The 13,276-nt window shown below is 35.1% G+C and overlaps 1 protein-coding gene across 3 annotated transcripts in view; it reads right to left on the reverse strand.

Moving 5' to 3' along the window:
* arhgef28a (Rho guanine nucleotide exchange factor 28a) overlaps window positions 1-13,276 on the reverse strand; it is a 122,571-nt gene that overhangs the window by 95,427 nt on the left and 13,868 nt on the right. For all 3 annotated transcript variants that reach the window (XM_088910990.1, XM_088910989.1, XM_088910988.1), the window contains exons 3-4: window positions 5,050-5,200; window positions 965-1,261 (exon numbers count right to left, since the gene is read on the reverse strand). In XM_088910990.1, the coding sequence (XP_088767116.1) occupies window positions 965-1,261; window positions 5,050-5,200 (448 nt within the window). The remainder of the gene's footprint in view (window positions 1-964; window positions 1,262-5,049; window positions 5,201-13,276) is intronic.

The following is a 13,276-nucleotide window of genomic DNA, read 5'->3' on the forward strand; positions in this document are numbered from 1 at the left end:
TTTGTGCACACAAGGTGGAATAATATTAAAAAATCCTTAAAGCAATGCGTCAGAAAGAACATCACACACATAGACTGTTATTGTTATTGGTGCTATTGGTCAGCCAATTGCTGTTATTGGTCGATGTGACACTTGGTTTTTGGTTCATACAAAAATTAAATAAACTCACACAGAAATCAATATACTCTGTTCAGTATGTGTTAAATTGAACTCGGAGTGTGATATACTCATCCCAATGGGTGATTTTAATAAGTGCCATTCACACACCTGTTATTTTGGATTCAGCCATATTGAAAGTTTATCTGTTAGAGAAAGGAATTATTAGAGGCTGTGATATGCCTATAGAAATATCAGAGATCTTCTCAGCTTCATATGTCACAAAGACAATACATCCATACACTACCAAGACAATAAAATAGCAATAATAATGGCTAATGATAAGACACATTCAGGAGGTTCGCAAGAAGACAACATGAAGACCATGAAAACATCAAACCCAAGATATTTACATTGTGCAATTATTCAAAACATGGTTTGTTTTTTATACACTTGTAGTTTTATCAAATGTTATTTATTCTGCCTGTGAATGGGACTTTTCGGTATACACAACATGTACTATACAAAGATTTTGATGTGTAGTTTCGTACTCCTTGTGTACCAGTTTTAAGTCTAGAACACCACTAGGTAGGGTTATTCTCTATATTAAAAAACAGAATGTCTCACCAGGCCAGAGGTTCTCCTGGTTTCTCTGGCGTAGAGTAAACAAAAAGTAAGTTACTACCCCATATAGGATGGCAGTACATCACAGATTCTACTTACTACCAACATACTCTGGTTCTCTGCTCAAATCACAATAGTAGCATCTGCAGCGGTGAACTGAACACATAAACTGTCACGCAACGTATCAGAGACTTACTCACCACAACACTAATACAGTGTGTTTAAAACATCCAAAAACACTCACCTTCTCCTGCTTGGCTTCCTAGAATATTCCATGTGTAGGGGAACTCAAAGTTGGCCATAGCCATCGTGACTTTCTCATCTGTCTTTCTTCTCCTGTTTTCTTCGAGTAATCCAAACCTAGCAATAACTTCTTGGTGGCTAGTTCTGCTCAAGCAGTGAGAGTGCTCAACCAGAAACTGAGCAAGTTCATGAGCTTCATCCTCAACATACAGAAGAGAAGCTTTCCCTACAGGTGAGACCGGGTTCCCTTCAGTGTAGATATAAGCAGTAATGGAGACATCCTCCAACATATTGTGGCCTGGAGATAAAAAGACAAGAATGGGAAAAGAAGTAAAAGGTTTAAATCTGGCATTTCAACATATTAAGCCTTCTTTTATTTTTTTCCTGATGCTTTAAACAAAGTCATAATAAAAGTAAGGCACAAATTTAATAAAAACCTTGGATCTACTGACTACAAATTAGAAACTCGGCACTTCTCAGTGCTCTTTGTTTCCTAGATGCATCTTACTCATTCCAATGGAAAACAAAAATTAAATATTGACTCTGTAATTCGCTGCTGGCAAGAAGGTTTTGGAGACAAATGAGTTTAAACACTTTCAGATTTCAAATGGATGATTTTTTAACACAAAGCATTGAAAATTAAATCATATAACATACACAGTAGTACTGTAACAATGACTACTATAATACATTCATACACACAATATTGTAAAAAAAAGTCTAACCCAAAAATGAGCATTTTTGTATTTTATACTCTTAGCACAATTAACATTTACAGTGATTAATGAGCATTGCAACATGACAGTGCTTAGACATGAAGAACAGAATGCATTGTGGGATACACAATAGCTAACCCTCTGGACAGAATATCAGTTCATAAGAGCCAATCACACCTAGACAGCATGTCTGGACAGTGACCCTGAGCACCCAGTGAAAACCCTTATGAACATGAGAGAATATACAACCTCCACACAGACATCTACAGCATGTCTTCTTTTTCTATGAAGAAGATCTGTTCGTTGACAATGTCATTACAAAACTGAACCACTGGAAATGTGAAACTAAAGGGATAATAAAGTCTGTCCATTATAAAAGACACTTTATTTGTTATTAAAGATTAAGTTACTGTATGACGACCAAATTAATCTTAGTATTAACCTGGCTTTGAAAGACAAAATCCTTTGTTTCACTACAAACAGAAAAAGAATGAAAAATTGCTTGTATGACTTTCACATTTTCAAAGATGTAGCATTTTGACATCCATCGATCCATCTATCCATTTCTAGCCACTTCTTCCACATCAGGGTTGGGGGAAGCCAGTCTATCCCAGCAAGCAATGGGCACAAGGCAGTGTACATCTTGAATCAGTCCATTGAAGGTATTTAATCTTTTTCTATGGAATGAAAATGTTCTCGTCGACAGTATTTTGCCAAAAGTATCAGTTAAAAGTATCCTATTAGCTGACAGCATATTCTATTACATTCAGCAATACTACACTACATAGGACTCAAAGAATGGATCTCCAGTGGTAGTATCAGATAGCACCTTGGCAACTCCTTAAATTAAAATACCCTAATTCTTAACACCTGTTGCAAAATGTACTGTGACTTCATCCTAGACAAATACAGACTAAAAACCTGGATTCTAGTTTAATTCTTCAACATGAAATCACCAGGAACACAGTAGTGGGCAATTCTGCACTATTCAGAATCCCAGTCTGGTCAGCTTAACAGGGGTGGCCCTGTTTCCATTAGAATATTTTTTTTCCTACAAAATTGAAACTCTACGATAAGATCAAACATTTTTCCAAACCTCTCTTTTAGACACAACAGATTCTTAGTACTAATCTTCTGAGGTCACAGAGCTTGTTATATAGCCACACTGCCTAGTTTTCTAAACCCCAGCAGGATAAAAAACAAGCACTTCAAAGTGCAAACCACAGCAAATGGTTCCTTTTAATAATCTCAAAGCACAGCAGCTCAAGGCAGCAAAAGAAAAGCACACTTATCACTCATCATTTTGTTTTAACAGCGGTACTGCACTTTCTCCAAGTACTAACTCTTTGCTGTGCTATGCGGCACCACTCTTAACTGTAACTGGCAGATCTCTGAAACTGCATTCATGGCACACATTCTGTCTATTTTGAGAGATTCACGTTTGTTTAAAACATCGGATGAATTAAATCCTGTGCCCTGCGCCACTAGTGGGATCTGTCCCTGATAATTCTGCAAGTGTCTTATTTCACAGAGACAAAAGTTTCTTTCAAGCACTATAAGTTCTATAGTCATTTCAGATGCTGGAAACACAAAATCAATTGACAGCTTTTATTCAAAATCCCTAAAAAAGCATATTGTTTATTAAATGTCTCTCTACTCTTACAGAAAACTAGAAATACAACACATCAGAATATCCTTGGGTGTGTGTTCCTCTAAAAAACTATGGGTGTTCCTATGGCTGATATTACTGACATAGTAAACACGACACAGGGTGAACTTCTAAAATGTCAGGTAGCATAAGTATTCAGTGTGTACTATACTGTAGCAATATATACTGTAGCAATGTTATTAACTAGGATAACTAACAGACCAATTCACTTTGTAATGTTCTCGAATAACTTCATAACAAAAACAGCAAGGTATTAAAAGCTTTCTGGGAGCAGGTCACACTACATTTCCGGGAACTGAACATCCTTTGTTATTGTGAAGGAAACTAAATTTACCAAATTATTACTTCAAGCAAGTTTAACCAAGCAATATGTACAGTATAGGAAGAAAGAAATCACTTTACTAACACTTGGTGTTTATCCAGCCACATTCAGAAAGCCAATTATCCTAGTGAGAGAAGGCAAGTCACAATATATCATGGAGCCACAGAGTTCAGAAACAAATGACCACTTTCACCTACAGTAGACGGGGAGCACTCACTACCACACCAAAACGTGATGTTCCCTTGTTAAGTTAAAACTAAAGACTTATATTTGTGCTCCACTAGGAGTCTGGCCAAAAGATCATTTAAACTCTTTCATTCTGCAGTTTTAATCTAAACAAGGAATAAATGTTTTTGTTACATAATATACTGCTCACCCAGCAGTTTGCCACTACATGAAATGGCCAAATGTACTGTAATTAGCTCCTTTAAAAACAAGATTTCCATAGCTTCTATTTTAAAGAAACAGCAATTAATAAGTCTTAAATTTGATTCTCTTTGTGGGGCACTTTTTTAACCTTTTAAAACTCTGGTGCAATGAAAAATGTCTAAAAAATTCGGTCTCAGATGTCAGAAACTTGCTGATTTGTTTTCACCTTAAATGAGAAAGACTACATTTTTTGCAATTTAATGTGCCAAAAAATATAGTTACAAGAGATTAAGGCTGTACATCCAGTCACACTCTTGAATTGCAGGAAACGTCTAATAGCAATGCAGAAGTTTGTCGTGACCCTTTAGGATATTTAAACTAAATGTTAAAAAAATATCGAGTGGGGTGCTACGTCAACAAAGGAACAAGTAAAGGTCAATTTCACTCTGAAAAGTAGAAAGAAAAAAACATGTCGACTGTGCAGTCTTTCTTAGATGAAGAACGTGAAGACCCTGAAGACCACACATGAGGCAGGCTGAACAACTGAAACATTGCATTTATTCTTTCTACTCATCAGTGTTCCTTTACTTGTTCCTTTAAAAATATAACTTTTTAATTTTATATAGTACTTCATCCATAACTTCCAGAACATCCAGTCATGCAATCTTAAGAAATACTTTTCTTCAGACAACTAAATCTCACTTGGTTTCCCTTTTAAATTTATATCACTTCCAAGATTATTAATACAAAACTTTTCCTTAGCATCTTTTCTTCCTAGCATTATAGATTTAGTAGCTTGAAATTGGCCTACAGAGTTCAATCCTGAAAATGCGTAGACTGTTTTAACAACACAGCATGAAGAACAGAACTAGATTAACACAAAATGGAGAAAGCCTTAAATTTCACCAGAAGTCTCTAACATAATTACTTTTAGCTCCAAAGGAAAAAGAATTAGAGAATAAACAACCCACATCTAAATGCAAAATGTACATTTAAAAAATCAGACTCACCTGGCACAACAAAGTGAAGCGTATTTACAAAGCAGCTTTTCTGTGCCTCTGTGATGTGCTCTAGGCTGGAACCTCGGAACACCAAAAAGAACTCAGCCTCGTCAGGGAAAGATTCTACTGTGGTCAACACTGCCGAAACTGTCACCTGCCCCTGGAGCAAAAAGACAGACAATTAAAAGTTTTTAGTTCAAGAACAGGCAAAAAAAGTTTTAGTGTCACACTTTAAGGAAGAACACCAGTTGTATGTACTGTTAGGACATTCAAGGCAAGGACTGTGTAACCTAAAATGTCAACTACAAGAACAACTGGCTTGAATTAAAAACATTTCACAAACTCAGAGTACAGCCTATTCTTTGAAAAGTCAATTTTACAGGCAAGTTACATTTTAGCCAAACCTAAAATAGACAGCTGAGCATTGTAGATATAAATGGATCATTAGATAAGCAGGAGGAATGCATGTTTGGACTTGACAGGCATATTTATATAACATAAGTAACAAAGTGATAACAAAGTAACATTTTACAGCATCTTTCATAACACAGGTCTCACGACACTTAGTAAAAGATACTTTTTTTAAAAAGTCAATAACAGAACACAAAAGAAAACACAAAGAGCTTGTTAACTTAAAACACAGAAAACAATAAGGATATCAAAATGAATGTAGTGTATAAAAAGTGTTTTTCCAACTGCAAGAAAGTTCATTTCAAACAATTGGATAATATTACAGTTTGGGACTTTTAAACATTAGAAACTTGAAATATCTCGATAATGCCTTTTATGGTCCTTTAATTTTACAAAAAATGTGTTAAAGAAAGTGAGAGCTGTGAATATTTACAATTGCTTGACAGTTTATTCTTCCTGACATTGTTTTTATCCATTATCCATCCCCTGTGGTTCTTGAACCACATCCCTGTTTAATGGATTATACAAGCTGAGAAATATATTTTATCTGAATCCGCTGTATTTTTCTTGAATCCATGCTGCATTATGAAAGCAACCTTTCAACCACAGCTTGATAAATAGAAATATAAAAGCACAGATCTTATTTATTCAAGGCAATATCCTCTACAATTTCCAGGTATTTCAAATATTAAATTTTGAATCACTGTACCAAATAATAAAGTATGCTCTATGAATAGCATATTGATTTTTAATGTAAAGTATACATAATCAGATTGTTCCAGAGGCCTGAAGGATCTCTCACTCTGTTAACTTTCATTAATGATGTCTGGGAATGAATCTCCTTGATATTCCACAGTCCAAACAAGAAGAAACATATTAACAATATGACCTTTTGTGTCAACCCTGTAACACTTTTGAAAACTGTTTATAAATGCTTTAGGATTACTGATTTACAAAAAAGAGCACAATACGTTTGGCCTAAGTGAAGTGCTTGTTGCATAATGTGTGTCTATCTGTCTATTAGATTTTGAATATCTTTAAAATAATAAGAAAAAACAAAGAGACAAAAGATTAATTGAAAGCTGCCTATAAATAAAAACTGAACAAGAATACAGTAACTTCACTGACATTGAAGGGAACTTACAGACTCAGAAATCAAAACACTGATACTGTATGCAGAAATTAGCTTAGTGTTTTTCCCCACAACAAACATCTGAATAAAAACATTTCAGTTCCTTAACACAGTCTGTCAATGAAGGAAAAGTCTGTCTCTCCAGTTAAAAGAGTGAGAACTATTTCAACAGAAGAATAGTTGTTTAACAGTCTTTGTCAAAAACAGAAGAATTATGAACAGTCTTGTCAGCTTAAACCTGAAATGTATGCACAAATCCACAAACTGTGCGTGTTTAACTTGCAGACATAACCAGATGCAGAACCATGATCCACTCCAAGTTGCTGAGAAGAGTTCATAATTCTAAACGATGGTTTAGACCTTGAGGTGCTTGATCTAATTTTGTGTGAAACAGTGCCCATGTGAGTAAAAATCGAGGCATTAATGTCTTCCTAATCCAGGTGTTTGTACTTGTTCGGGACACAAGGAAACTCCCCTCTTCTTAAAATAGACTGGGCAGGAGGTGGAGGGATGGCGGGTGGGGGGGGGGGAGGGGTTGTTTCTGGACTCTCCCACTTAAGGGATCATTATCGGTTACTGTGGTAACAGAACCAGACCATGACAAGATGTCCCTTGTGTTAAGGAAGTCTAGCACTGGTCAAGTTTCCACCTTCTGTTGAGTCGCTCTTATTTGCTTGCTACTTTCCAGCACAGCTTCCTGTCTCTTTTAAAGGCATTGTGTGATAGATTATTCTTGGCACATTGCTCTTTGCTGCACAAAAAGGATGTAGATGTGCCTGTACAAACAGGCTTTCCAACGGTTCCATATTTTATAACACTTTAATGAATTGATTTTCTTGTTGAGCACAGGATTTTTCACCTCTTGCAATAAAATTCATACAGTAAGCGTAACTTTAGGCTGAGCTACAGCAGGTTTTACCCTTCCAGATGGCATTTTATGTGAAAGGCTGCTAATTGTTTTCTTATTATCCATCGTCCTAATGCATTTTCCACTGGCTGAATGCAAAGAAACTCATCATGTAACCCTTCATTCAGTGAGATGTGTGACCAATTATCCTGAGTGTCTTTCTTTTCATCTGAATATAAGGGTGTTCTAAACCTTTATCTACCTAAAATATACAGTAATTGCAAATTGTATAGCAGTGTGGTTATGTCACAAAAATCTGAAAATCTGAGACGGTAGTACAAATAAAATGATGTATTTTATTGAAAATAAAATAATATTACATATACATATGTAGGTTTTCCAAACTTCCTATTTTTACAAATTAGTTTATAGTATTACTAAAAAATTGGTACAGATTTTTTTTTAAAGACACAAGAAACAATTTTATACAAGATCATTAAAAGAACTGAACAGCCATGCTAAGTGTCTTGTGAATAGCCTGAATATTCAACAGAGGTTACTGCAAAGCAGTTAGTTTGTCATATTCTGTATCTTCAAACACATGCTATTATACACTAAGTTTGAACCACTGCTGTGGAAAACTTCGCAGTTATAAAACTTTTTCAGAAGAAGGTCATAAAAAAATCTTTTAAAACCTTTGGTTCTCCAACACATCTTTAGCTAGAAGCATACATTTTAGCCTGATGTTTATCTTATACATACATGGAATGGCATTCATAATACTTCAACCATCAAGCTAAATTAGCACCGTTTTCTTCATGAGAAAAGAACACAATTGTCTAAAAGCAACCAAAATCTTTTGTAATACAAATGTGTTATAAAAAAGCATCTGAATGTTTTTCGTCTTAACATGCAAAGAACATGTTCTATGAATAAATGAAACAGCTAGGTTGATATCGTGATGAAAAGTTATTTTAACAGGTGTCTCAACCGAATGTAAGAAAGTCATCTGAAGAAGTTGTATTATTGCTTTTGACTTCTCAGTATGGAATTTATTTGTATTTGATAGTTTGCAGTTCACACACAAAGCACCCCATCTCAGCCTTTTACACTATGTATGGAACCTGCACCTTACTGTGTACAATACCGAGATCTTAAAAAAGCTCTAATAGGTCTAACAGGGTTTGAACATGCAAAAGGTAGACCGTAGTGTTCTGTATTTTGATTCCTTATCTAAAATTAAATATAAGGTTGTATTTGTTACACTAGAATTACTGAACACTTGAGCTGTAATCAAATTAAAATTGAAAATGTCTATTTTCTAAGTAAATAGATAATAAGTCAATTCTAAGTAAATAATGAATACTTAAGACTAATAGAACTAAGCTAAAACAGTTCTAATCACAAATATTTTAACAGATATTTTTTAATCTGAGCATATATCGTACAACAAAGATTTCAGAAATTACAGAGTAGAAAATAATGATTTTTAAGATTTCTTACAGCTATGCTGTTCACTTTAAGTTGTCCAGTATAATCCGTCGTCTCACAATCTTTCACTTAGTGGCAGTATATTGTGATACAATACTATTTCAACTCCCATGATTATAGTGTCGTGTGTACACCCTAAGGTCCAGACATACAAGTACAAGTACTGAGTACAATAAGATATGTTTGTTCTGATCCATCTCTGTCTTCACTTTCCCAGTCTAGATACTTTGGAAGATGTAGTGCAGCTGTTCCATTGCTCCCTAATGCTACTGACTGCTTAGCCTCTGTAAAAACTCTGTTCTCTGCACTTGCCATGCTCCATGGTATACTGACCATTTGCACTGAGACAATTTTACAGTAACTGGAGTGTAGGTGGTGACTTTTTGGCTTGAGAGTAGCTTCAGTCACGGAAGGAGTACGTGGCTCGTTTTTCTTGGACAACTGCTAAATCCAGCTGCTATTCTCACATTTGTGAGAATAATAAATACATTCCTCAATATCTTTTTTCCAATCACTAAAGCCTAATCACCCTATTGCCTTACCTGTTTCATCTCGTAAATCCTGTTTCTGAGACTTTTTAGCTTATATGTTTATAAAGATTATTCCATCTGCCCTTCTACAGCATGCTTCTATAACACTTCTCGTTATGGGACTTTGCTGATTATTGGTCTCTTTAAACAACTCACTTGTGCATGTCTCAGTGAATTGGTATCACAGATGAAACCCACCTCCTGTTTGTTGGATCCCATGCCTTTTGTTTTATGTTTCCTGTTTCTCTGCCCTTTGTCTCTTGGTACATGCTTAACAAATGACTTCCCAATATCGGACATTTTTATAACTGTTGGAGTTACACCAGTGATGCAAAAAAACAGTTTTTTCTAGTCTTTGGATAGTCGGAATACTTTTCAGACCTAATCTAACTTTTTTAATCTAACATTCATAAGTCTTCTCACTGTAAATAACCATATTAAACCTTTCCAAGATGGCTATTAAATAGCACTGAAACTCTTAGTAAAGATGCCAGCAAAGTTGCTAGTGATTTCCACATGGCATCAGGGTGGACTACACACTTTAATTCTGTTACATCTCAGTACTGCTTTTGATACCACAAATCATAAAAACCTTTTGACTTTGTTAGATAATGTCTGGCATTTCTGCACATAAATGGTTAACGTTTTACCTTGCATCTACATTTTACTTCTCTTAGGGGGTTTGTAAAGTTGTTTTCATTACATGTGGGGTTCCACATGGCTAATATTGGGTCCCCTATTACTTAATATTTATACTGTATGTTTCCCCTTGGTCAAATACTAAAATTACATGGTATGAATTCGAATTTCTATGTAGGTGATACTCAAATCTATGTTCACACTAAACCTGATATCAAGATAACGGTTTCTGTATGATCTGATTGCCTCTGATATAAAAGTTTCAAAAACACTCACTTTTTCCATCTAATAATAAGTCTGGGGTCATGTTATTGTGCTGCTCTCATTAGTGTAATAAAACCGATGCTGTAACCTTGTCATATGACATTTGAGCTGGGGTACATTTTCGATATTGATGTGACTTTTAAAAATCACAGCAGAATATTGTAAATCTTAGAAAAGTGCTAGTCTGTCTCCTACGCTGCATTGGCAGTGGAAAAACTGGTTTAGGTATTGTTTTTTCAAGGATTATTGTAATGCCCTACTTGTAGGTGTACATTTAAGACAAAATATGTGCAGAATTCTGCAGCTTAAATCCTGCCCAGCTCACATGCAATTTATCATATCACTCCCGTCTTGGAGTCTTGCAATGGCCCCTGTCACGTTTTGATTTTGATTTTAAAATCCTCATTCTTATATTCTTATATTTAAGGTTCTACCTAGTATGGGTCTTAAGTATCTAGCCAAAAGGCTGCCTGTTTACTTCTCTCCACATAACCCTCTCTCTTCTGATTCTGGTTTAATATGTGTCCCAACTGTTAGTCTACAATTTAGGGTGACAAGGCCTTTGGTTGTTATGCCTCCAAGCCCTGGAACACCAACCCAAAAGAATTCAGGGACTCAGCCACATTGAATGATTTGTAATCTAGCCTAAAATTGTATGTTTTTACTTTTTTATTTTCTGTGTTAGCTTTTGTTATTATACTCAGTTTGGATATTTCATTTGTATTGTGTTATGTGCTCCTAATGTACTGTAAACTACTTGCTTTTAAATGACTGCTTTTAAAGGCATCATATAAAATAAGGGCTAATTGATAATAGATAAGATGACCTATGAAAATAGGCATTTCCTATGCTCACGTGTGTGTCATCACCACTATTTGTCAAAAAAGAAAGACAATATTCTGTTATTTTCCTCAATAATAAAAAAAACATTTTTTCAACCAATAAAGAAGCTTTAATTCTGCTTCTCATGAAGAGAATTGTGGCTAGAACACAATTCTGTGGTAATATATATGAACTTGATAACTTGAATTTGATCATTCATCATTATGAGCATTTATGAGCATTGAGCACTTATTTCATATTTACATTATATTTTGTGTTAACCCCTGACTCTACAGTTGTTTGTGCCCATATTATCACTTTTCATGAAAAAGATGTAAAAAAGATATCTGTGAACGTAAGGGAATGCAGTACATAACCAAGTACACATCTGAACAATATTTTGAACCCTAATATGGTCTTTATGATAAGTTTTTGTTTTATCCAGCACCTCAGGAGGCAATTAGCCATATTAGCATGAGTCAACAGGTAAAAGAAAATAATAAAGGAATATCGAATAAAAGAAGATATAATCCATTCTTTTAAAATCATGCAAAAAAATCTCTCTCATCTCAATTATGCTCATCTCATTTTGCAAAGTACAAAAACCTAAACTGTTCCTGAATATTAATAATCTCCCAAGCTTCTGGAAAATGTGTAAAATATGCAAAATTCCTTAAATAACCTAGCGACAATGGAAAACTAATCAAATGATGTACTGTAGAATGAAAAATACACACCACTCAATTTGATGAGAGCAAGGTACTCCCAAGACTTTACAACTTAGAAACGATCAGTAAAAGCAGGGAGATTTGACTTTAAACTGTATCAATAAAAATATTTACAAAAAATGGGTTAGAATAGATGCATTAATTCCATATAATCAATCTAAAAATGTTGCAACACATTAAAGAAAAAAGAAATTGCTTGTGTATAGCCTACAAGAAAATCTACAGTTTCATAGCTTTTGACCTGAAATTCACATTTACATTAAATTTGTCAATTCCTCTCAGAGAAAGTTCCTTACCTCCTTTTACATTTACATTTCTTGCATTTCAAAAAGTGCAAAATCTGGTAATGCAGTGCAGAAAACTCCATGACTGTTTTATCTGGGGGATCTACTTATTTCATACATTCTCTGCTCCAGGTAAAGCACATCTTGAGTACTGCTTTTCAGGATTAGAAATGAATAACAGTGATCCCTCCTCAACTCCATCCAAATCTGTGCAACAGTGGTGTTTAATTTCTTCCCATAATTAGTATCTTTTGAAGTTACAAGGAAAGAAATGGGTGGGAACAAATTATAGCTGTAATTCAATTCCAAGATGTGGAAAGATGTGGAAAGAAAGTTTTAGTCAAGTATTTATGCCACAACTGCTGTAGATTGATAAAAGAGACAGACTACTAAATTGGTCTCATTAGCAACCCAACATGTGGTGGCCATGATGACCTACACATGACCCGATCTAAAAAAAAGTGGATGACAGGAGTGTTGTCTGTTGAACTTTAGGTTTTAATGCAGGGGACGTGGCTAAAATTGAACATTATCAGCATACTGTACAAATACCCAAGCCATCCCAGGGATAGACACTTTAAAGAGGGCTAACAACAGACTAGCACTTCCTCTCTCCAATTGCAACACCTGGGGGCATTTAGCACATCACAGCCATCCAACATGATACAGTAATGTTTCTTTTTCCATTCAGGGGCTCACAGTGCAAAACAACAAGGCTGCAATATATTTTTCATTTTGCCCTTCTCTCTTGGGATATCCTAGATCTAAACCTTCTGTCAGCCAGGGCAACAGAGCATAAAAATCTTAAAATGGTTTGCTTTTCTAAACAAATAAAACTGTGGGGTGCGTTTTGATTTAGGACAGAGAACACAGCTACCAGTATTTACTTTGTTAGAGTAAATTTGTCCTTTTCTTTTTTGTTAAAGGGACGTGTCTACCCGAAAGCCAAAAGTTGGGTTCAGGCAGAGCAGTCTTTCAGAATTGAACAAGCAGCACAAGCAAAATTGATTAAAAAAAAACCATTAGCATTCATCTGATACACTGACAGGTGAAAGGTTGAGGAAAAACACAACCTTTAAACATGATTA

The sequence above is a fragment of the Atractosteus spatula genome, chromosome 3 (genome assembly GCF_055471065.1).
Source record: "Atractosteus spatula isolate fAtrSpa1 chromosome 3, fAtrSpa1.hap1, whole genome shotgun sequence".
Taxonomy (NCBI): Eukaryota; Metazoa; Chordata; class Actinopteri; order Semionotiformes; family Lepisosteidae; genus Atractosteus; species Atractosteus spatula.